The sequence below is a fragment of the Coniosporium apollinis genome (genome assembly GCF_000281105.1).
Source record: "Coniosporium apollinis CBS 100218 chromosome Unknown supercont1.28, whole genome shotgun sequence".
Lineage (NCBI taxonomy): Eukaryota > Fungi > Ascomycota > Dothideomycetes > Coniosporium > Coniosporium apollinis.
Window position 1 is genome coordinate 346232 of NW_006913290.1, and position 24046 is coordinate 370277.

At 55.5% G+C, this 24046-nt stretch overlaps 8 protein-coding genes across 8 annotated transcripts; 6 read left to right on the forward strand and 2 right to left on the reverse strand.

Moving 5' to 3' along the window:
* Window positions 1-281: 281 nt before the first annotated feature.
* On the forward strand, window positions 282-3329 carry W97_05856 (uncharacterized protein; the record flags this gene model as incomplete). Its single annotated transcript, XM_007783737.1, has 1 exon — window positions 282-3329. The coding sequence occupies one exon, from the start codon at window positions 282-284 to the stop codon at window positions 3327-3329; it is 3048 nt and encodes a 1015-aa protein (XP_007781927.1).
* A 2405-nt stretch (window positions 3330-5734) lies between these two features.
* Window positions 5735-7244, forward strand: W97_05857 (CMGC/GSK protein kinase; the record flags this gene model as incomplete). The annotated part of the gene is made up of 7 exons (XM_007783738.1): window positions 5735-5780; window positions 5836-6008; window positions 6063-6146; window positions 6200-6548; window positions 6601-6794; window positions 6847-7051; window positions 7105-7244. The coding sequence occupies 7 exons, from the start codon at window positions 5735-5737 to the stop codon at window positions 7242-7244; spliced, it is 1191 nt and encodes a 396-aa protein (XP_007781928.1).
* Window positions 7245-8252: 1008 nt separating this feature from the next.
* On the forward strand, window positions 8253-11374 carry W97_05858 (uncharacterized protein; the record flags this gene model as incomplete). Its single annotated transcript, XM_007783739.1, has 7 exons — window positions 8253-8601; window positions 8667-8761; window positions 8828-8934; window positions 8990-9257; window positions 9309-9737; window positions 9794-10439; window positions 10503-11374. The coding sequence occupies 7 exons, from the start codon at window positions 8253-8255 to the stop codon at window positions 11372-11374; spliced, it is 2766 nt and encodes a 921-aa protein (XP_007781929.1).
* Window positions 11375-11922: 548 nt separating this feature from the next.
* On the reverse strand, window positions 11923-13809 carry W97_05859 (uncharacterized protein; the record flags this gene model as incomplete). Its single annotated transcript, XM_007783740.1, has 5 exons — window positions 11923-12090; window positions 12149-12280; window positions 12332-12415; window positions 12466-13275; window positions 13333-13809. 5 exons carry the CDS (start codon window positions 13807-13809, stop codon window positions 11923-11925), a joined length of 1671 nt encoding a protein of 556 aa, XP_007781930.1.
* A 1636-nt stretch (window positions 13810-15445) lies between these two features.
* W97_05860 (uncharacterized protein) lies at window positions 15446-17210 on the forward strand (the record flags this gene model as incomplete). Its single annotated transcript, XM_007783741.1, has 2 exons — window positions 15446-15994; window positions 16047-17210. 2 exons carry the CDS (start codon window positions 15446-15448, stop codon window positions 17208-17210), a joined length of 1713 nt encoding a protein of 570 aa, XP_007781931.1.
* Window positions 17211-17702: 492 nt separating this feature from the next.
* W97_05861 (arginine biosynthesis ArgJ 1, mitochondrial) lies at window positions 17703-19144 on the forward strand (the record flags this gene model as incomplete). The annotated part of the gene is made up of 2 exons (XM_007783742.1): window positions 17703-18196; window positions 18253-19144. The coding sequence occupies 2 exons, from the start codon at window positions 17703-17705 to the stop codon at window positions 19142-19144; spliced, it is 1386 nt and encodes a 461-aa protein (XP_007781932.1).
* A 332-nt stretch (window positions 19145-19476) lies between these two features.
* W97_05862 (uncharacterized protein) lies at window positions 19477-22448 on the forward strand (the record flags this gene model as incomplete). The annotated part of the gene is made up of 2 exons (XM_007783743.1): window positions 19477-19693; window positions 19756-22448. 2 exons carry the CDS (start codon window positions 19477-19479, stop codon window positions 22446-22448), a joined length of 2910 nt encoding a protein of 969 aa, XP_007781933.1.
* Window positions 22449-23164: 716 nt separating this feature from the next.
* On the reverse strand, window positions 23165-24011 carry W97_05863 (uncharacterized protein; the record flags this gene model as incomplete). The annotated part of the gene is made up of 3 exons (XM_007783744.1): window positions 23165-23358; window positions 23483-23836; window positions 23930-24011. 3 exons carry the CDS (start codon window positions 24009-24011, stop codon window positions 23165-23167), a joined length of 630 nt encoding a protein of 209 aa, XP_007781934.1.
* Window positions 24012-24046: the final 35 nt, after the last annotated feature.

Consider the following 24046-nt stretch of genomic DNA (forward strand, 5'->3'; position numbering starts at 1 on the left):
AACGAGCGTTGAATAATACGTGTTTACATAATCTTCGAACTTGAATGCTAGCTTCTGTGATGATTCGATGGATTATCGCCTTCTACGATCGACTTAGTCCTCCCAGAGGCCACCATACGAGTTTGGAAGGGCAGGTGGAAACTGGAAGAGCCGTGAACAAAGGACCGGGGTCCAGACAACCTCCATTGCTCACCGCGCCGACAGAGAACCTGCCACACCCACACCTCGTTCGCGTGCATGCATGCAGACTACGTTGCTTCTCAGCGGTCCCATGTGCTCAAATGCCAAAGAGTGTCCGCTATGTCACGCTCATCTCGACAGCCCTGTTATACGCCTCCGGCTTTGCCCACGGCGCGAATAAGCCAACCCGTTCGACCTCCAGCTTACAGACTTCGATAGCCTCTCCAGCAGTATCTGCCGCAGATGCTCTTTCCACATCTACCTGCCAGTCTAGGATGATAAATTATATTACGCAAACCCTACCGCAGCAATGCGCAAAATCGAGCTGGACCGCTGTAGAATCGAGCTCCAGCTTACGAGATGCAGAAACTGCCCTGGCCGCTGATGGAACATATCGTACGGGTGAGGCATCATCGCACGGAGGACCGGCTGCTCAGGCGAGCACCAGAGGGATTGAGGGACAGCATGCGTTATCGGAGAACGCAAAGACTGGTACAGCTACTGTGACTGGTGAACCATCTTCTACCTCATCCGAGCCGACAATCAGCAAGACCTCGACATCCACATCTACCGCTGCAAGTAGTACGGTATCGCCCGAGCCGGAAGCCGATACTGAATCGCCCCTCGACAACGCCAATTTCCTCTCGTTCGAAGACTGGAAGAAGCAGAACCTAGCGAAAGCCGGGCAGTCACCAGAAAATGTTGGGCAAGGACGCAGCGCCAGCTCAGAAGGGCGGCGAAGGCCTGTCAACATCAACAACGCGCTCGACTCGCTAGGTGAAGATACAGAGATAGAGCTCGATTTTGGCGACTTCGGCAGTGCTGGAAAAGTGGAGGAGTCAACACCCAGTTTGGCGTCAGAGAAGAGTTCAGCTTCGGAGAAAGGGGCGGAGACTGCGGAGACCCTGGCGGCGAGCTCCCGCGCGAGGAGTAAAGATGCCGGCAAGACGTGCAAGGAGCGCTTCAATTACGCGTCCTTTGACTGCGCGGCAACGGTGCTAAAGACGAACCCTCAATGCAAGAGCTCATCATCTGTGCTCGTGGAGAACAAGGACAGCTACATGCTCAACGAATGCGCCGCCCCTAACAAGTTCATCATCGTGGAGCTGTGCGATGACATCTTGGTCGACACAGTCGTGCTGGCCAACTTTGAGTTCTTCAGCTCCATGTTCCGTACTTTCCGCATCTCGGTCTCGGACCGCTATCCGGTGAAGACGGACAGATGGAAAGAGCTAGGCGTGTTCGAGGCCAGAAATAGTCGGGATATGCAGGCTTTCTTGGTGGAGAATCCCCTAATTTGGGCACGCTATCTCAGGGTCGAGTTCCTGACTCACTATGGAAACGAGTATTATTGCCCTTTGAGTCTCTTGAGAGTGCATGGAACGACCATGATGGAGGAGTTCAGGCATCAAGAAGAGGTCGCGAGGGGCGAAGATGACCAGGAAGATGGGGATATCGATGAGCCTGAAGGGGAGGTTGTGCAAGCTCCTTCTACTGTACCAGATATCCCTAACGTAGGCGACAAGACGGGGCTCAGGATTACCAGCGAAAAGCAGCAACCAGTCAAGGCCTCGGAGGAACCTGTTCTAGTGTCAGAGTCAACAACAGCGAAAGCCGCTGAGGCTTCTCCTGCAGTGCAGGAAAGCCACCAAGCGATTGAAGAGGAGCCAAGCAACAGAACTTCAGCACTTCAAGAGCCCATGGCGACAACCGGCAATGAGACTATTGTTGCTAGTCAAACGTCGCAGGGACTACAGACAGCAGCCACAAGCGCGGACACGGCGTTATCAGCATCCCCTGATGCAAACGATCAGAACATCACCTTGGCTGCCACCCCTACGGAGCTCAGTGCGCCGTCCGTGGTCTCAAATAGGTCTGTTTCTTCGAACAGCACTTCAGCCATTGGATTGAAGACAAGAGAGCCTGACAACCCACTGGACCCAACATCACAGGCTCGTAGTACCGCTTCAAATTTCACGGCCAGTCCTTCCAGTGTGGGTTCGAACAATGACTCTCAGCTGTCCAGCAGCAGCCTTGAGCCACAAAGTCCCTCCACAAATGCACCTTCCACGTCAGCGCCCCTCGCTACATCAAACGGCACACAGTCAAGACATCTCGTCTCTAAGTCATCACCGGCGGCTGCGCCCACCACCAGCACGAGCAAGATTTCCTCCCCGCAGTCAAACGGCAGTAGACCTGCGCCATCCTCCACGAAACCTCAGCCAGCCAATCCGACGACTCAAGAGAGCTTCTTCAAGTCCATCCACAAGCGACTGCAAATGCTCGAAGCGAACTCAACCCTCTCACTCCAATACATCGAGGAGCAATCCCGCATCCTCCGCGATGCCTTCACGAAAGTCGAAAAGCGCCAGCTAGCCAAAACCGAGACCTTCCTCAACCACCTCAATAGCTCCGTTATTGCGGAGCTCAAGGGCTTCAGACAGCAATACGACCAGCTCTGGCAATCCACCGTTATCGAGCTCTCGAACCACCGCGAGCAACACCAGCGCGAAATGCTCGCCATCTCCTCCCGCCTGACCCTTCTAGCTGACGAGCTCGTCTACCAGAAGCGCATGAGCGTCGTCCAAACCACGCTCATCCTGCTCTGCCTTGGCCTCGTGCTCTTCGTGCGCTCCGGGACCAGCAGTCTCGAATTTCCGCTCGTGCAGCAGATGATGCACCACAAGCCACAGAGCAGCGCACTGCGTCTACGGTCCCCGAGTCCGCCATCGGGGAGCCCTTCGCCCCGCTACAATGGCGGCGGGGTGGCGCGTAGACGTTTCCGCATTTTTCGCTCGGAGTCCAGCGGCCACCTCTCCGAAGGCTCGGCGGATGGGCAGAGGAGTCCGAATACGGAGTTCGAGCCGCCGACCGTGACGTCGGATCCGGAGGAGGGCGCGGAGGTGCTGCCGCCGGACGGGCTGAGAGAGATACAGAGCGGACCGGCGACGCCCAGGGGGACAAGAGATATGCAGCCTAGCTGGAACGGCGATGAGGTGGAGGGTGTGGTGGCAAGGCTAAACCCAAGGCCAGAGGCGGGTGCTAATGGGCTCAGGAGGAGGAGTCCGTTGAGGAGGTATGAAGGGGCTGAATATGGCTCTGATGACTCTGCGGGGCCTGATGGAGTTGTGGAAATGATGATAGCGTAGAGGCCGTCCGAGCGGCTGGGCACAGCAATCGTCGGAAATAGTAATATCGTCAACCAGTAATCCTTGTCACTTATGAATCCCATAACGAGTGCATGTGTATACTCTTGTTTATTATCCTTCAGTCCTAATAGGGCTCTGTACAGACACGTGGATTACGTACACAGGTGCCTTCCTTAAAGGGAGTTCCCCCAGCCGCACTCACCGTATCCTAACCTTATAGTGAAATTTCCATGGCGAAAGGTCTAAAATAACCAAAGGCTGAAACTGAAATCCTTCCAAGTACAGATCTACCTAAAGGAGGCTGCCGGTTAAGAGCTATGCTCCGCACAAGCCCCAAAGACTCGCATAGAATAGTTGCACAACACCCTCCATGACACTATCCTCTCGTTGTGACCCGGGTCCCTCGACCCCATAACCAGTGGTTTTCATAGTTAGCAGTCCATGCGGCTGACAACCTCGACAACAATCCGCATAAGATCCGCATAAAGGATCATGCACGTGCCGTAGACATCGCCTCGTGCGACTCGGTGTGTCAGGCTGTGGATCTGCTTACCCACGGCCACTAGGGTGTTTTGAACGAAATCACCGTCTTCACGCTCTGATTCGACGTGAGCTTCCATGACAGCCATGGTGTTGGCCCGGCACAGTCGAATGACAGCCAGCCCGCCATGTTTTGCATCTCACGTTATCCAAGGTGGTGACCGAATTAGTCGAGCATTTCGCAGCGCTTGAGGCGACTGTGGAAAGTGCATCCATGCCGTCATCCGGACCAGCCGGTCCTTGTCGACACCTGCAGCTCGCTCAAAACGGGCAGCATGGCATCTCCGCCTGATTGGATGGACGGCGAGGCGGCTGTCGAGTAGCCCCAGGTACAGCGCGGTACCGAGCAGCTGTCTCTCCGTTTGAGGAGCAGCTGTTCGTGCCGCAACGATGGGTTCCAGATTCTAATATTATCCGTGTCGAGTGTCTCGCACACCGCACTGGCGCCCACGGCAGGGTCAGCAGCTGGCGGCTCTCGAATCGGCGCGTGAGAACGCTGGCGTCTTCAGGGACAGACACGGGGAGGCTCTCGTGGGGCGGGTTTGAGCAGCAGGTCATGCGCATCGTCGACCCCGCCGAAGCCGAACCTCATGCGATCTTGGGTGCACTCGGGGGGCTCGGGGGGCTGCCGGGGGCATGATCTGACCCCGGGAGCGAAGAATCACAAGGCTGTCTGTGAGTGCGCTGTAGGCTGCGTTCACAGTCAAGTAAGTACAGATACCGTAGCTACTTCCTCCATCCGCTGCATCCCTCCTTCCTATGAGTACCGACTGTTATTGCAAACTCTCCCAGCCCACCGGCCCAATATCAGATCCCAGATCTGGCTCCCTCAGCCCTCCCCTCCACCGTTTACCAATCACCCACCTAGTCCCCCTCGTTCGCACCCAGAGCTTGGCCCTTGAACGGCCGCAGCAGCCACTGACGCTACTGCCGGAGGCAATCATCGCAGACGCGAGCGCAAGGGTCGTCGCTCTGTCTGTTCACGTGCTGCCAAAAGAGGTCCGTTAATTTCGCCCGCCGTGGGACGCAGCCCAGAGTTGTTCGCCAGCGAATGACGCTCCCGGATTAGAAGGCACAGCTTCCATCGCCGCGCCCCAGCAAGTGATCAAAGCCCCGTTCTGGCTGCGCGCTGCTTGTTTCAACCCACACGCGCCCCCAATTCACCACCTCGCTCCTCCTACCCGGTAACCGCTGCGGCAAGCGTCAATACAACTCCTCCGACATAGCGACAGCGATAGCGACAGCCACAGGAGAATAGGCACCAGAGCAGCGGCCGGGTGTGCAGCAGCTTCAGACCCAGGTACCCAACTTTGAAGTCACCTAGTACCTCGCCTTATTCCACCTGGTCAGGCGCACCCTAAGAGTTTAGTCCAATCGAGCGTCGGCTAGGCGGGGACCTCTCTCACACCCGCATACCTTACGCATCATCGGCGCCGCTCGTCATTCCTCTACAAGCCATCAGACGAGTATTCAACTGCGGCACGAGCTCTATCTATTGTGTTGGCGGCTCCGTGCGATTCTGCAATACATCCTTGGTTGTTTGACACTTGCTGCGTTCTTCTTAGCGACCGCACCTCACAGCCTTAAACTTACCTCCAATTACCCATCACTTGATCCGTCATACCACCCCCTCCGCGCAACCACCACCAACTCCTCCTGCCCGACAGCAACGACACCGCCGCCTCCGTATTCCCAACCTGCACGCTCACACGGCTTCGCGAGACTGGCTGCACATCGTCGATCGCCCAAAACGGACTTCATCGCTAAGCAACCCCGGTCGACCCAGCACCTCCTCAACTACAGCCTGCCGTACTCGCGGTAGCAAACTGCAGCTCTGAAGTCGACCTCTCACCATCCTCAACACGATGTCATCGAATCGGCCGTCGGCGTTCTCGAGCCTGCGCATGGGTGGTAAGGATAGACAATTGGGCGATGGTCCGCAATGGCAGCGCTAACAGGACGGCAGAGGTAATCCGGGAAAAGGTGCAGGACGGCCTAACAGGCGAGTACAAGGATTTGGCATACACGCAATGCAAAATCGTCGGTAATGGGTCCTTCGGTGTGGTCTTCCAGACCAAGCTCTCACCCAGCGGCGAGGATGCCGCCATAAAGAGGGTCCTGCAAGACAAGCGGTTCAAGGTAGATTGCAGATAACGTGCGCGCGCCCCCAACTCAATGCTGACCCTATGACAGAACCGAGAGCTCCAGATAATGCGCATCGTCAGGCATCCAAATATTGTGGAGCTCAAGGCCTTCTTCTACAACAACGGCGAACGGGTACGCCCAAACGCCCACCCTGACCATCTCCACCATGGCTGACTTGGCTGTAGAAAGACGAGGTGTATCTTAACCTGGTGCTTGAGTTCGTTCCTGAAACAGTCTACCGCGCCTCAAGATACTTCAACAAGCTCAAGACAGTCATGCCGACACTCGAAATCAAGCTCTACATCTACCAGCTCTTCCGCTCCCTAGCCTACATCCACTCGCAGGGCATCTGCCACCGAGACATCAAGCCGCAGAATCTCTTGCTAGACCCGAACACCGGCGTCCTGAAGCTATGCGACTTTGGGAGTGCCAAGATTTTGGTGGAGAACGAGCCGAACGTTTCGTACATCTGCTCGCGGTATTACCGGGCGCCCGAGCTCATCTTCGGCGCGACGAACTACACAACCAAGATTGGTACGTAGCTTGCTGATTGGCAAACTTGTACAATTAGCTAATCTCTGCGCAGATGTGTGGTCCACTGGCTGCGTAATGGCAGAGCTGATGCTCGGGCAGCCATTATTCCCCGGCGAATCAGGCATCGACCAATTGGTTGAGATCATCAAAGTGCTGGGGACGCCCACTCGCGACCAGATCCGAACCATGAACCCGAACTACATGGAGCACAAGTTCCCACAGATCAAGCCGCACCCCTTCAACAAGGTAAACAACCGTACATACCACTTAGTGTGTCCTGCGCTAAGCGTAGTTACAGGTGTTCAGAAAGGCTGATCCCAACGCCATTGATCTCATTTCGCGCCTCCTCGAATACACGCCTACCCAGCGCCTTTCAGCAATTGACGCCATGGTGCATCCTTTCTTTGACGAGCTCAGAGACCCAAACACCAAGCTTCCAGACTCTCGACACGCGAATGGCGGTGCCAAGGATCTCCCGAATCTTTTCGACTTCTCGCACCACGGTATGGATGGCCTGGCGTCACGTGATGTAGTCACCTCGACTAACCCTTTACAGAGCTCTCCATTGCACCACACCTCAACCGGCAGCTCGTGCCCCCTCACGTGCGCGCGCGCTTGGCTTCGCAAGGCCTAGACATCGACTCTCCTAATTTCAAGCCTCTCTCGAAAGACGAAATGATTGCCAGACTGGACTAACGCCCAGTTGAGCGAATCGGTTTCGTCGCGAAGTCATGTTTTCAATAGAGCAGAACGGCGTTCTTCCCCGCATAGGGGCGGACCGGCTCAACTATCGACCGGCGTCTGTGATTGCAAGGCATCCACCTGTGAGGTTCGTTTCGGGTCCTCGGACTGCCAAAAAGGAAACGATGCAAAAGGCCATTGTTTTTGATTGTTACGAGGCGTTCTTCTGACTGGAACCTCCCACGCGCTTCGCCTTGATGAACCGCCCCCTCGTAGATGTGTTTGGCTTTTTCTCCTTCGTACGTCTGGGGACGGGAAGCGCGCGTATGCACATGAGGTTCAAAAAACGACGAGGTTTCTTTTTTCGGCGCGAGAGAAGAAGAAGACTGCTGGCGGAGCTTGCTTTGCATGCATGTGCGCGTAGTTGTTTGCGGAAAAGACTTCACGGCGGGCTATGCTTTTACTTCCTGATGTTTAGGGGCGAGCCTGGATGGGTCGCATGACGAACGCCTGTCGAATGGAAGACGGAGTTAGTTTCGATAGCCAATGCAGCGATGGTCTGATGATGACAGTAGACACTTCCCTCACTTTTCGTCTCCTTTCGTCTGTGCCAGTTGCCGTTCCACCTCCTCTGTGCGACAGTCTTACGCTTCCACTAGGAAGACTCAGAATGTCCCAAGCAAACTTCTGTACTGAACACCGCGATCAGACGGTCAAATTCATAGGCTGCTTCTGCTCTTCACACACATGGTCCTCTGAGACTTCCAGCCTGAAGTGCAGGTGCTCTAGTTGCAACGTGCTTGCCAGCATCAGCCATGAAATTTGCTCTTCTCTCATCACCTCTCCCAGCAGCAATCCGTACTAGGAGTGAAGCGCATCTGGCTTTTGATTACCCACATGACCACTGAACATCACTGACGGCTGTTCCACTGTTCTTGACGTCTTCATAAGGACCTTCGATGTCCTCACCGGCCTCCCTTCCTTCTTGCAGCAACAGCACCAGGCCTATCCAAGTCCGACAAGATGATGGACGGCATCGTCTACTACGATCCAACAGCGGCCCATATCACCAATCTATTCAAGTCTAAACTGAGCATCCAAGATTATGATCACGTGAAGCGCATCCATTCAGTGGACGCGGAGCCGCGTGTGCCCAAAGCTCCACGGAACTTCAAGACGCCGATCTTGCGTAGAGCAACCTTCGGAGCGTCTCGTCTGGATGATCCTCTTGCAAGCTCATCGCGACGCGCCGGAGACTATTATCGCCCAAGCTACGCAACTGCTGAGAACAATTCCGACATAATGGCTGACGACGACCGCCGCGGAGGTGGTAGGGGCTACAACAACAATAATCGCAAGCGCAGATTTAGAGGTTCGTAATGCCCGCGACCCAACTACTCCCAAGTTCAGGGACACGAAGCTGATCAGAGTAATCAGAGGAGGACGACTCCGATCGCCGACCGCAGCGACGCCGCTATGAGGAGCCGATTTCTGCGAAGCTTCGGAGACAGCTTCTGACTATTGCTGAGTCGGTGAGTGCGCTTGTCGCGGGCTTCACAGTATACTGGTGCGGACAGCGCTGATTCTTTGGCAAACAGCCCATGAAACAGCCACAGGACGAGGCACAAGAAATTGCAAAACTATTCGCGGAATACTATGAGGAGGGAGACGACAAGGCGACCTTCCTCGACCTCATGGTGCAGATGTCAGTTGTCCTCAAAGGGCAAACTGCCAATCCATATTTACTAACGGGGTGCCAGTTTGACCGAGCAACCCTTCAAGATCCCCTTCGCAGCTGCAGTCGTGCTCTATACCAACGAAACAAAGCCCGAAGCCGCAGCAGAGATCTTCACGCGGGTAGCTTCGAAGCTTCAGAGTTCTCTTGACAGCGGCAACTGGAGAGACGTCAAACTTATCCTTCGGTTCTTCGGCTGTCTACAAGTGCTTTTCGAGGGAGACGGCGTCTTTCCGCTGCTGGATGAGCTCTTTGATCGAGCCGTGGACCTGCAAGTAGCGTCCCAGGAAGACGTAAGCGTTCTCGACTGAGCCACGGAGCAGCAGTGCTAACTGATAGAACAGACTATCGGCCTCGAGCTCGTCAAGATCATACTCTTTACCATGCCGTACATCATCGCATCGCCAGCGGTCGGCTTCGGCCCACGAGCTGTAGAGCTTCTGGCAAAGACGGAGGCCGTTGCATCGAACGAGCACGCCCTAGCGCCACTGGTGGAAATTTACCCTGGCGACAGCGATGACAGGCCATTCGGATACCAGAGCATTATTGGCATGCTGCAGAAGCAGCTACAAAGCGAGTCAGAAAAGGGCTGGGAGCTTGCTTGCATTCCTAGACTGTTTGCGCCGAAGCCGAAGGAGGAAGAGACTAGCGACGAGGCTGCTCTTACATCGGCGAAGCATGCTTTCCCCAGCATTACTGTATCGTCACCAATCAACCCTGGACCGAAGCCTCTCTTTCCCGACGCGTATTTCTCTCTGTACGCCGATCAGGACGTGGAGGCAAGCCGACCATGAAAACACATGCATGAACCATGGCTAACTGCTCTCAGACTGTGCCGAAGACGACAGATATTGCGTCGAGTTTGCTACGAGACGTTTTGGTCGACACAATCAATATCCTAGACTTCAATCGCAATGCAACCGCCAAGTTTCTCATCGACATGGACTGCTACTGGGCACCCGATACGTTCGTCAAGCGCGCTACCCCGTTCGACAAGCTCAAAGACATTGCAGGCGACAAGTCGACATGGAAGCCGGAGGATATGGCCGTCGATGCTGTCTTTTCGCAGATCTTCACTCTTCCAACGCCGGAGCACAAGCTAGTCTACTATCACTCGGTCATCACGGAGTCTTGTAAGATCGCCCCCGCAGCCATTGCACCCAGCCTTGGACGTGCTATTCGCTTCCTCTTCCGCCATCTGGACCTCATGGACATGGAGCTGGGGTACCGCTTCATGGACTGGTTCGCGCATCACCTAAGCAACTTCGAGTTCAGGTGGAAGTGGACCGAGTGGCTGGAGGACATTGATCGCTCTGACCTACATCCTAAGAAGGCCTTCATTATCGGCGCCCTGGATAAAGAAATCCGTCTCAGCTTTGCCAAACGTATCCGTGAGACGCTGCCTCAGCCTTATCATCACCTCATCCCCGAAGGCAAGGAGAAAGACACTCCGGACTTCAAGTACAGTTCCGACCGTAAGTTTTCAGCGCATCTCCTGCTTGCTAACTACAGCCACATGCTAATACCGACGCGTTAAGAAACACCCTACGCGCCCGAAGGCCGCGAGCTGCTTACCCTAATCCGCAAAAAAGCCCCCGAAGAGCAGATCCAAGAAGTGATCGACCGCATCCACGACCAAGCCGCCGAGCACGGCATCAGCGACGTTCTGATTCCCTCGACCGACGCCTACGTAACAGCTATCTGCTTCATCGGCTCTAAGTCCCTCTCGCACGTCCTCTCGTGCATCGAGCGCTGCAAAGAGCGCCTCCTCGACATCGGCAAAGCCTCCGACGCTGCCCGCCGCCAGGTCATCGCCTCGGTCGTCGACTACTGGAAAGACCAGCCGGGCATCGCGGTCAACATCGTCGACAAGCTGCTCAACTACTCCATTGTCTCGCCGATGAACGTCGTCCAGTGGGCCCTGGGCGACCATCTGGGCGCCGGCGAGGCGCTCACCCAGAGCTGGGTGTACGAGATGGTGGCGGGCACGGTCGGGAAGGTGACGAATCGCATGCGGCAGATTGCGGACGCGAGGCTGGAGCGCGGGCTTAGCGCCGAGCAGATTGAGCTTATCGACCAGCATCTCCTGAAAGAACGCGAGTCGATGCGGGAGCTGTTTAGGTTCATCGATGATGCAGTTACGGGGATCGCGTCTGGTGCCGCGGATGGGTTTATTGAGCGAGACGGCGAGAAGGGGTTTGGGGAGGAGGAGGGCAAGCTCATCAAGGCGTGGGGGGGGAGGTGGGCCCGCGTGTTCAGGAGGAAGGCGGCGGTTGAGGAGAGTATCGTTGGGGAGGCCGCGATGGAGGCGAAGGTCGCGGCGCTGGGGGTGCAGATGGATGTCGAGCCTGAGGCTGGTCCGGACGCGAATGGAGCTGGTACGGTGCTGGATGAGGATATTATCACTTGAGTGGGTTGGACCTGAACCGGGTGAGGGGTGTGCATCAAGGGAGCTGAAATTTAGAATCGGAGGAGGGTGAAGTTGCATGTTGCTTGGAGCGATTTTGGCCACTCCGCGTATCTGAGTGCTATTTTCAGCACACACGGGCCTACACACCACGTGGAGCTTCTCTCGCGCTCTTGGCGTCAGGGCTTAACATGCGTATTCGGCTGCTTTTGGTCAGCTGGAAGGTTACTTGCGGCTTGCTGCATTTGCATAGGACGGGATCAAGGGGTTACACAGCGTTGCTTTGTTGACTTGGTCGCACTACATATGCTCACTATAGTCCACATATGCCCTGCCAGACAGCGTTGCTATTGTTGCCCGTTCGAGTTGGAGTCAGCGCTCTTGCTAACCTCCATGCCTGCTCTCCTATGATGCTGAAAGACGAGACGCCCGACGCCGCCTATAGATGTCCTACACTGATTTGACCACCTTGTATAGGTTTGGATAGAACTCCCCATAGGCTATTACCGCCCCCTTACAGCGGTGCCGACCCAACGAAAGCAAACATGCCCTTAGAACATGCTTCCCTTCCTCTCCACGTCGGCGATAACCCCCGCACCCATCTTGCCACCCGTCGACATACCCCTCTCCGAGGCAAAAGTTTGGTGAGGACGCCACTTGGCCGACGTGCGAGGGGTGGTCTCCTCCATCATCTTGTCGACTTGCTCGAGGGACAGACCCTAGGAGGCTGGTCAGTAACTGTTCCAGATGCGTGGTCTGAGGGAAGGAGGAACGTACCTTGGTCTCGGGCACGAGGAAATATGCGTAGACGAACGCACACGTGCAGAGGCCGCCCCAGAGGAAGAAGACCGAAGAACGCATGTATGCCTCGTCAGGGCTGGTCAAGTACGGCGTGATGACGGCAATGATCTAGGCGCTATTAGCAAGGTGGTGTGATATTAGGGAGAAAGGAGAACGTACAGTGTTCCACAGCCAGTTCGAGGCAGTGGACAAGGCGACACCACGAGAACGGATAGGAAGCGGGAAGACTTCTCCAATGACAATCTGTTCCTTGTTAGCATCGGCAGCATAGAGTCATCAGGTTGTCTGCTTACCCATGCACCAGGACCCCAGGTGGAGGCGAAGAAGAAGATGAAGATGGCAATGAATGCAATCTGGGCGTTGACAGCAGGAATGTTTTGGGCACGTGTGAGGCCTTCAGCGTTAACAAAAGTCTTGTTGAAACCCACGGTCACACCAATGATTGCGACCAAGAACTGGCAGATCAACATGCCAAGGGCACCAAAAATCAGAAGAGGGCGGCGTCCAAACCTCTCGACGGTCCAGAATGAAATCGGAGTCGAGCAGACGTTGACGAGCGTGAAGATGAGGGAGATCAAGAAAGTGTTCTCGATGGCGCCCGTGGACTGCAGGAATGGAGTAGAGTAGTAGAAGATAAAGTTGACACCAGTCCATTGCTGCATCATCTGAAGGGAGGTACCGAGGATAGTCTTGCGCAGGTTGGAACCTTGGTGCCAAAGAGAGCCTTTGAAGCAGTTGGCCCAGCTGCCGAACCAGCCGGTAGCAGGGATGAGGGAGCGCTCGTACTCCTCGTTGGCGACGATCTCGGCGAGCTCGCCCTCGATATAGACGGACTCTGGCGGTTCGCCTCGCAGGCGGACGAGAGAGTTGCGAGCCTTTTCGACCATTCCGCGCTTCACATAGTAACGAGGAGAGTCAGGCAGGAAGATAAGGCCAGCTCCAAGGATGAAGCCCCATACGAATTGAATGGCGATGGGAATGCGGTAGGAGCTAGCGTCAGGTCGAGTCCTGGTCGCATAGTTTACGCAGGAAGCGATCAAGATGCCGATGGTGATGCAGAATTGGTAGCCAGCAACGAGAGAGCCACGGACTTTCTTCGGACACTTGATTCAAGCTGTCAGTTTGAGGACGAGATGATGTTTGGATATGCTTCAACTCACGATTTCTGACATGTACAAGATGACAATGGCGGACTCGAAACCGACACCAATACCAGCGATAAGGCGGCCGGCAACAATAAGGCCAAGTCCATTGAGGGCGGTTTGAAGGATAACACCGACAATGTAGATGACGCAGCCAGCGATGATGGTAGCGCGACGACCGACTATGTCGGCACAGTCACCAGCGATGAGCGCACCAAAGAAGGTACCGACGGACAGGATCGAGACGATGAGAGAGCTGTGTGATCCGGTAAGTGCTTCCTCACCAGGACCTTCGATGAGTTCGATGAAAACTCTGGAGCCAGTGACACCGTTGATGTAACCAGAGTCATAACCAAAGAGGATACCGCCGAAGGACGCGAAGGCGCAGATCAGGTAGGCCTTCCAGGTGACAGGCGCCTCGATGCGGGTGACATCGTGGGTGGTAGCCAGCCCGTCGCTGGCAGACAGCGGTGCAGCAACCTCCTCCTTAGCCATGACAGGAAGTGGGATGCTGGAGAAGAGGCGATGTGAACAAGATGTGTACTTGGCTGGCACGCGAGACCACGAGGGAGAAATTCACAAGCTTGGAAGGTTGAGAAGTTGAGCGGGCTGAAGCATTTAATACTCCCTGGGGTAGTTCGTGCGGGGTCCCCCTTCGGGCTCTCGGGGCAACAGCACATGATCCAGCCTCCAATGCTTGACCGGGGAGCTATTGCTTACTTGCATGTTTAGGCGCCCATCGAGGTTTCAAAAATCCGGCTCTAAGCGCCATCGGCCGAAATTATACGGTTTCATAAGCGTCCAAGCTTACGTTCTGGGAGAGCCTATCGAATCTCCGCCGTCCAGCGTTCGTTTTCGGTGTAACAAAACCCACTCAGACGGGAAGGTGTGTTGGTCCGGCTGGGAACGAGCGTCCCAATTTCCTCAAGGCCAAGAGCGCTGCTGACCGCGCTACCGGGATATCATGGGCCCAAGGAGGGCTTCACGCGCTCAGAGCTGCCGGACTTGTGCCAGTCGCCGCCGCACTATCCTGGTACAGCATCACGCCCCGATGGGATTTGACACGGGCCTCGAAGCATCGGATCAGTCAATGGTTGGTGTATCTGCACTCATTGGATCTGCCAGGGCAAGGTCTAACGAGTTTTCTTGGGCCGCTGAAAAAGCCAACCCCCCAGACTAATGCAGACTACCAATCGAAGCTGTCGTGGTGCTGCTTCGAGAAGGTCTCCGCCGAGGCGCGCTGTTCGGCGCTGTCAGAAGCCGTGCACGGTTGCCGGTCATCAACTTGCATCATCTTAAGGCCATCTGCTAATGAGAATCTTGCATTTTGATGTTGCATTCGGAGGGAGTCCGGAGAGAGTCCGGTTGAAGTCCGGAGAGAGTCCGTGACGACCGCTCCAGAAGGCGCGCACGGACAGAAAACATCAACAAGATTCTGGTTGCGCGAACGAGGCTTTCTGCACGCGTGGTTGGGGGATTTGAGATTGACCTTGGTGTGACCGAGGATGGTGTGCCGGTGCACGTGCGGTGAAGAGCGAAGAGCGAAGAGCGAAGAGCGTGGAGCGCGCTTGGACCTCGCGTGACTTCTCGAGTTGCCGCCGCGCCTCACACCACCCGGCCTTCAAGACGGCACGTCGTGAGGGGGAAAAATGCTGCTGCCAAGATCCCCGTCAAACTCCGCCTTTCTGCCACCTCCCTCACCACATGCTCTTTACTACGCCGCCATAAAACACGTACGAATTGATACTTGAATGCTCTATTTAAGTTGTACCTATACAGGGTAATCTTTCCTACGTAGATAGTCATCTAAAGCTTTGATTTGGTGGCAAGTTTAGAGACATATGTGGTGGTTGTAATGTTCTGCGAGTAGCATTAATTTCCCTCACAACGTGACCACCTGCAAGGGTCTTGGAACTTTGGACTAGGGAAGCTGGTGATGCTCGTCACTGGACACCTGGCGTACGTCAATTCCTTGCCTGGCATCGTGCGAATTGCGATGCGGGCAGCGTACCGCCGGGATGGATCAACTGCGGAGTAGTGACGATATAATATGAAGCTCTGCTCCCCTTCTCCTCCTCGTCAAAACAATCAGCTTCGGCCTGAGCACTACCGCTCGTTTGAGACATCCACCATGTCGAAGCCAGTATCCGCCCGCAATGGCGAGAAGGAGGACTTCGAGGATGCGCTTGCCGCTTCTCGAGCCCAGCATTTCGAGAACTCGGCTGACTCCGGGGCTGCGGTTGAGCCTGTACCTACAGAAGAGCTACCTGACCGCCTCGCTGAAGCAGTCTCTTATGGCCCTGGCGGCATGAAGGGCCTTGTAAGCTCTCCTTTCGTCTTTGGAGCTGCCTTCCTTGCTTCTCTCGGCGGTTATTCATTTGGCTACGATCAAGGAGTTATCTCTATCATCAATGTGATGCCGCAATTCCATGAAGCGATTCCTGAAACGGCCAATGGCGGCTTCTATACCGGTTTCATGACCGCCATGCTTGAGTTTGGTGCCTTTCTTGGCTGCTTTTTCATGCCGTGGCTGGCGGATAAGATATCGAGGAAATGGGCGCTCAGCGTCGTTGTTGTAATATTCAACATCGGCGCTATCATCCAGACGGCTGCGCCTAACTATGGCGCGCTGGTCGCCGGCCGAACTATTGGCGGTGTTGGTGTTGGAACACTGGCCCTGGTAAGCAAGCTCGTAGCAGTCGAGAACGCGCAGTCGTCTCATGTTGGCATAGGGTGCGCCTCTGTATATCTCAGAAATCGCGCCTCCCCAGCTTCGAGGAGCACTCCTTGTCCTTGAATCTATCTCCATTGTGACTGGCGTTGTGACCGCTTACTGGATCACATATGGCACCCAGTACTTGGAGGGTGAGATTGCTTTCCGTCTCCCGTTTGGTCTGCAGATGGTGTGCGCGACCGTCCTAGGTTTCGGTATCCATTTCTTCCCCTTTTCTCCCCGCTGGCTCGCTCTCGTCGGCCGCGATGAAGACACCCTTCAATCTCTCTCGAAACTGCGGCGCCTGCCAGACGACGATGAGCGCGTGCAGATAGAATGGCGTGGCATCCTCGCGGAAGTCGAGTTCCAAAAGATCGTTCTCGAGAAACGGCATCCTGGGGTGCGAGGCTTCAAGCTCGAGGTGATGACCTGGCTCGATCTCTTCAGAAAGAGGAGCTGGCGCCGCACGGCGGTCGGTATGGGTGTGGCCTTCTTTCAGCAGTTCTCGGGCATCAATGGATTCATCTACTACGCGCCTATCCTCTTCCGGTCCATCGGCCAGAGCGACGAGATGTCGCTGATCCTTTCCGGCATCCTGAATATCGTCCAGTTGATCGCTGTGATCATCTGCTTCTTCATCATCGATGCTGTGGGGCGGCGCCCCTTGGCCGTCTGGGGCGGCTTTGGCATGGGGTTTCCATACGTCATTATGGCGGCGCTGGTAGGCATATACGGGCCTGACTGGGAGAACACCGCAGCGGGCTGGGCGACCACGGCCATGGCATTCATCTACATCCTCATCTATGGCGTCAGCTACTCGCCACTCGGCTGGGCGCTGCCGCCCGAGGTCTTTCCGAATAGCTCGCGAGCGAAGGGCGTTGCGCTCTCCACAGCGACGGTTTGGCTCTGCAACTTCATCGTGGGGGTCATTGTGCCGATCATGATTGAAGATGCCGGCTGGGGCACGTATTTCTTCTTCGCGATCATGTGCTTTTTGTCCGGCACGTGGGCGTACTTCTTAGTGCCGGAGACCATGGGGAAGACGCTGGAGGAGATGGATGAAGTCTTTCATGATTCGAGCGCACACGAGGAGAAGGAGCTCATGAGAGCGGCGGCAGGAAATGCGAGACGGAGCTCGAATGCTAGAAGAGAAAGCATGAGTAGGGGCATGAGTAAAGTTTAGACGCGCATAACATCATGGCCAGTCCTTTTTTGGTTCTGCAGGAGTCGGAGATATCCGGTTGATTTTCTATTCCAACTGTATCACAGACTGAATTTGACTTTGGTAGCTCTGTAGACGGCCGTTATTCTCTGACCATGACTAGCAAGGAGAAGGGGAGGTTGTAATGCCAATCAGAAAGGGCTTCGCTGTTCTGCCTCAGGCACCAACTCCGATAAGGATAAGGATTCAGAATGTCTGATGTGCGGTGAGAACGTCAAAGACGAAGGTTCCCGTGCAGTTGATCGTGAGACCCGGCTCTTGACCGGGGTGGAAGGCCAGTGACTGTATCTAGGACCCAGATTGTCACAATCGGTGAGTGAGAGGTGCTCTATCTATCCCTCAGATGCAGGACGTTCTGCAGAGTCATAGACAGCTTGCATGGGTCTACAATGAGAGCTTTCCAACGGTTAAATGCGAACAATTGAGACTAATATATACTCAGGGTCAGTCGCCATGGCCTCCATCCCTCCTGCCGCCAAACGCTTGGTTGTCCACGTCAATCGCCAGATCCGCCGGTACTCTGCGCCTGGCGAAGGCGCGATACCTCCCGCAAAGCAGAGATATGTACCCACGTCAGGCACATACCCCAAAGGCTTCTTAGCCTCGAGCGCCCATGTGGGCGTCAAACCCTCAAATACGCGTTTCGACGATCTGGCTCTGCTAGCTTCGGAAACGCCATGCTCGGGCGCGGCAGTCTTCACCCAGAACAAGTTCCAGGCAGCGCCAGTAACGCAGTCAAAGGATATGCTGAGGCGGAGGGGAGGAAGTGGGATACGAGCGGTGGTCGTGAACTCTGGTTGCGCCAATGCTGTGACAGGCAAAGGCGGCATCGAGGATGCGTGGAAAATGGGTGAAGAGACCGACAAGTGCTTTCGGGAGGAGAGTCCATCAGATGACGGGAAAGGCTCTCGTACGATCGTCATGAGTACGGGGGTCATAGGACAGCGGTACTGCTTGCCCCTGGCAATACCCTTACTTCTAGCTAACGCGCCGCTTGGTTTAGCCTTCCTTTGCGAAAGATCTTGCACAAAATTCCTTCCGCATACGATGATCTTGGCAACTCTCATTCCCACTGGTTACGTGCAGCTCGCGCCATCTGCACAACCGACACCTTCCCAAAGCTCCTGTCCCGTAAATTCACCCTACCATCCGCACCGGGTACCACATACACTCTTGCCGGCATGACCAAGGGTGCTGGCATGATACATCCAAACATGGCTACCCTCCTTGGCATCATCTGCACCGATGCGCCTATTGCGCCGGAGCCTCTCCAGTCCCTTTTGAGTGCAGCGATAGACAAGTCATTCAACAGCATATCGATAGACGGCGACACGTCGACGAACGATACGGTTGCCTTACTGGCGAACGGCGCTGCAGGCGGCGCCGAAATCACCTCAGCTGCCAGCGCGGGATACGCGGAGATGCGGCAGACCCTCACATCTTTCGCCGCAGATCTCGCTCAACTCGTCGTCCGCGATGGCGAAGGCGCAACGAAGTTCGTGACCATCCGCGTGACGAACGCGGCGTCTTATGCGGACGCCAAGCGTGTCGCATCGACCATTGCGCGCTCGCCTCTGGTCAAGACCGCACTCTACGGCAAGGACGCCAACTGGGGTCGCATCTTATGCGCCACGGGATACGCAGAAGGCGTCTTAAGTGTTGTGCCGGAGCAGACGAGCGTCTCGTTCATACCTACCGACGGGAGCGCGGAGCTGAAGCTGTTGGTGAGAGGGGAGCCGGAAGCGGTGGATGAGGCTCGGGCTGCACAGATACTTGAGGCGGAGGATCTGGAGATCCTGGTCCGGTTAAGTGAGACGAAGGGCGAGGAAGCGGTTTATTGGACCTGTGACTTTAGTCATGAGTACGTTACCATCAACGGTGACTACCGGACATAACGAACATAGAGATCAACGTAAACCTTCGTGAACGAGCCCCATGGCCTCCAACGAGGCTGAGATCCATGGTCTTTACATATGCCTATCGTCTATCTTCCTCAAACCCAGCTGCAACGCTTCCGCAGTTTGGATGACGTCGGAGGTTTCAAACGCCGATGTTGGCCGCAAGAGCATCGCCGCGACTTCGAGACAGCACCTCCATCAGCAGAGCTGCTAGGCAGTGGTACTCAATACCCATACACCAGCTCCTCAAACCACGCGATCCATGAAGCAATGTCATCGGTAATTTGGCCGCTCATACATCCCGGAATTGGGTGAAACGCAGAGGCACTATGACCTTCACACCTTCAAGCGGCTATGCCGCTCCCACCAACCTTCAGGACCTTGGGGACGATTCCTTGCCTATATTCAACGTTGAGAGAGTCTCTCTTCAGTTCTCCATAGCGGCAGACTTTGTCGCTGCCCAGGTCGCGAACAATGTGCTCGTCTTGGCCCTATCGAACAACCGCATCCTCAGGATCGACTTGAATAGCCCTGCCGATGTTGACGGTAATTCCTACGACGAGTATACTGCCGTAGTCGATGTGGCACTAAGTAGTCTTTGTCTACAGATATCGACCTCCCCAAGAAACTCACAGAGATTGGTGTCATCCGGCGCATGTTCCTCGATCCCTCGGCCTCCCACCTGATCATATCCACAATCCAGGGGGAGAACTTCTACCTATCCACTCAATCGCGCCAACCCAAGGCTCTGTCCAGACTCAAAGGTGTCGTTATAGAGAGCATAGCCTGGAATCCGTCGTTACCGACTTCGTCTACCCGGGAAATTCTCATAGGCGCTGCCGATGGCAATGTGTACGAAGCGTTTATCGAACAGTCGACGGACTTCCTCCGGCGGGAGGAGAAGTATCTACAAGGCGTCTACAAAACCGATGGACCCATCACTGGCTTGTATGTGGATGTCTTGCCTGGGCGGCCAGACTTCCGCAGGATCCTCGTGGCTACATCTTCGAAGCTCTCACACTTCGTGGGCAAAGTCGGCGGGCATAAGTACGAAGGTAGGGGCTCGATATTCGCGCAACTGTTCGAACGGGAGACTCCGACCGTATACGAAGTGCCAAGGATGCCTGGCTCAGCTACATCTACGCTTGCCGTCTCGCCTGACCCGCAGGATGCTGCTATGCCCGATGGCACAGGCTCTGAGAGGGCATATGGATGGCTCTCACCTCAAGGCGTCTTCCATGGAAAATTGATCACATCTGGCGACATCGCAGACCTCGGCAGAAGGACGTACTCGGAGTCGAAGACGCTGCCGAAATCGCATATCCCGCCTTCGCAGACAACGGGCGGCCGAGCCCGAACAGTTCAGGACCCCGCTACCGCCATGATCCTCAGCCAGTTCCATGTACTACAGCTAGTGGAAGGCAGGATTGTAGCCACCAACAGACTGAACGATAAGATAGTGCATGATCAGACGGTCCTCGAACCTGGTCAAGTTGCGCTTGGTCTAGTGGCGGATCAGATGAAGAATACATACTGGCTGTTTACCGCGCAAGAGATCTTCGAGATTAACGTTATCGATGAAGATAGAGACGTGTGGAGGATCATGCTTCAAGCTCAACAGTTCGACCGCGCATCACAGTACGCCAAAACGTCTGCTCAGAAGGACGCCGTCGCTACTGCGTCTGGAGACTATCTTGTCAGTAAAGGTCAATTCATGGAGGCTGCAGCAGTCTATGGCCGAAGCACGAAGCCCTTTGAGCAGGTTGCTCTGACTTTCATCGATAAGGTGGAGCCAGATGCCTTACGGAAGTATCTGTTGACGAAGCTTACAACACTAAAGAAGTCATCAGTCATGCAACGTACACTGCTGGCGTCTTGGCTCGTGGAGATATACATGGCGAAGCTAAACGTTCTCGACGACACCATTACAACCAAGGCCGAGCTCTCTGAAACCATGAACGCCGCCGATACAGAGAGTCAGCTCTCCGTCGTTCGGAAAGAGTACCAGGGTTTTGTCACCAAATACAAATCAGACCTGGACCGCAAAACCACATACGAGATCATCAGCAGTCACGGTCGCGAAGAGGAGCTGCTGTATTTTGCGACAGTCATCAACGACTACAACTACGTCCTAGCCTACTGGGTACAACGCGAGCGATGGTCCGACTCCCTCGCCGTACTTAAGAAGCAGACCGACCCCGAGATCTTCTACAAGTACTCCAGCGTCCTAATGGCCCACGCACCCACCGAGTTCGTCGACATAATGATGCGACAAACCAACCTCGACGCACGCCGCCTGATTCCCGCCTTCCTGAACTACAACCGCATCACCAAAGCGCCGCTCCCGCAGAACCAGGCAATCCGCTACCTGCAGTTCGAGATCAACCAGCACAACTCGACCGACGCCGCCGTCCACAACACGCTCATCTCGATGTACGCCTCGGCGCCGACGCGCGACGAGTCGGCGCTGCTGGCTTACCTCCGCGCGCAGTCCTACGCGCACGAGCAGAACTACGACGCCGACTTCGCGCTGCGCCTCTGCATCCAGCACAAGCGCGTCGTGAGCGCCGTGCACACCTACAGCGCCATGGGGCAGGACGCGCAGGCGGTAGATCTAGCGCTCAAATACGACGACGTCGAGCTCGCGGCGTCGGTCGCGGATCGCATGGAGAGCGGAGACCAGGCGCGGCGCAAGAAGCTGTGGCTCGCGATCGCGAAGAAAGTGATTGGGCAGGCCGAAGGCATCAAAGGCGCGATCGAGTTCCTGAAGCGGTGCGACCTACTGCGCATCGAGGACCTGATCCCCTTCTTCCCGGACTTTGTCGTCATTGACGATTTCAAGGAGGAGATCTGCGCCGCGCTCGAGGAGTACAGCAGACATATCGATGCGCTGAAGCGCGAGATGGACGAGAGTGCTGAGACGGCCAAGCATATCAAGCTGGATATCAAGAGCCTGGATCAGAGGTATGCGATTGTGGAACCGGGGGAGAAGTGCTTTGTCTGTCGGCTCCCGCTGCTCGCGAGGATGTTCTTCGTGTTTCCGTGCCAGCATGCTTTTCATGGCGATTGTCTTGCCAAGAGGGTGGTGGAGCAGGCGGGCGTCGCGAAGAGCAGGAGGATTAGGGAGTTGCAGGATGAGGTTGATGGGACGGGCAGGTTGGGAGCGAAGAGGGAACAGGTGGTCAGAGAGTTGGATGAGTTGGTGGCGGGGGCCTGCGTGCTTTGTAGTGATATGGCTGTGAAGCAGATCGATGAGCCGTTCGTACTGCCGTCGGACGATCGGAACGAATGGGCTTTGTAGGATTGGCCTGCAGATATAGTTCGAGTACGGTTCAGATTCGGAGATGTCACTTTTCTCGCCTCATCTTGTTTGAGATGCTCTCGGCACGTATTCCTTCTAATCTTCCGTATCCTCAGAAGTGACTTTCTGGTTCCTCATTGACATGACCGCTGAAGCTCGGGTTGCCGGTCCATGGTCGAAGTGGAGCTAAAGACAGTCTGACAGCTTCGGCTATGATGGCGATGGTGACGGCCTAGTACCTTGGACTGTAGATAGAGAGCGGGGAGTGGCCGGATTTGGGGAAGTGAGGAGAGACTGAGTGCATACAAATCGCCAAATCAGCGAAGAAGGGAAGTTGTGATCATCCTTTCTTCGTAATCTAGCAAATCGGGTACTCTCTCGCCGACAGCATCTTGTTCAGTCATGCCTGGAAATTCACGAGGCATGAAAGTCGTAGATAGGGACTGATCAGGGGTCGGCCATGGTTGCTAATAGCACAAAAGCGAGTTGGTGCTTGTACGTTTCCCCTAAGGAGTTTGCAAGAAGATCAAACATGTTATGGGTATCTCAAGTATCGAAAAACATTCCAAAGCCAGATTGCCCTTGACAAGGGGAAAGCTCGCCAACCTCGCCGTAACTCCACCCACCAACGCCGTTTCCGCCGTCTAATGTTGCCGCTCTTTAGACCCTTGTTTCGCTCAATACCGTCGACGCTTCCCTACATGACGTCTGCAGCATTAGAAGATACCGATCCCCATGCGCTGACCCCATCCCTCCTGTGCCTTTGGATTTACTAGGATCTGCACGGGGAAATTGGAGTCCGTCGTTAGGATGGGCGGGATGTGATCCTTTTCGCGGTTGACAATGTTGACGACCTTGAGGGCGCTCTTACGGAGGGAGTTCTCCATTGCGCGGCGGACTTTGTAGACATCTGGTGTCATCAGCGGCGTCAGCATCAACTCCGTAAAACGTGCTAGTCCTTCCAGGAAGAAGGCTTCTAGAGTGAAGCTCCTTGCTGCTACACTCCTGCCGTTGTTCCCGAAAGGCACACTCACCCGAATCCGTCCTCGGCGTCGCAAGCGTAACATCCAATATCCACGTCTCCCAGCACACCTCCTCGTCCTGCTTCCCAAACCCAAAATAGCTCTTGCGGCGGCGCGTCTTCTCGAAGAACTGCACCGCCAGCTGCCCTCGGCCAGACTGGCTTCGCCCATACGAACCGGTGCGGTTATGCGAGGAGGGGACGTAGGAGGACGTGTCGATTGCGCGGACGAGGGCCGTTGCGCGCTGGTCGATCAGCGTCTCGAGGTCGACGTCGTCGATGGCGGGGAGGGTCAGGTCGAGGAGGTCGCGCGTGAGGGGCGATATGGGGGTAAAGTAGCGGTGGAAGAAGATTGTGTGGAGGATTGCTGGGAGGGAGTGTTAGCGGGGTGGAGTGGACAGACGGGAGGCGGCAGCGCAACATCAGACGAGACGAGGGTCGCTTCTCTCCAGGTCAGAACACGTGCCTTTAATAATGTCCTTCACGCAGGTAGGATCCGCGAATACCTCGAGCGTATATTCTGGTGGCCGCCGTTGTTCCATGCTGGCATCTGCGGCTGGGTCGGGTGGGGGGCTGC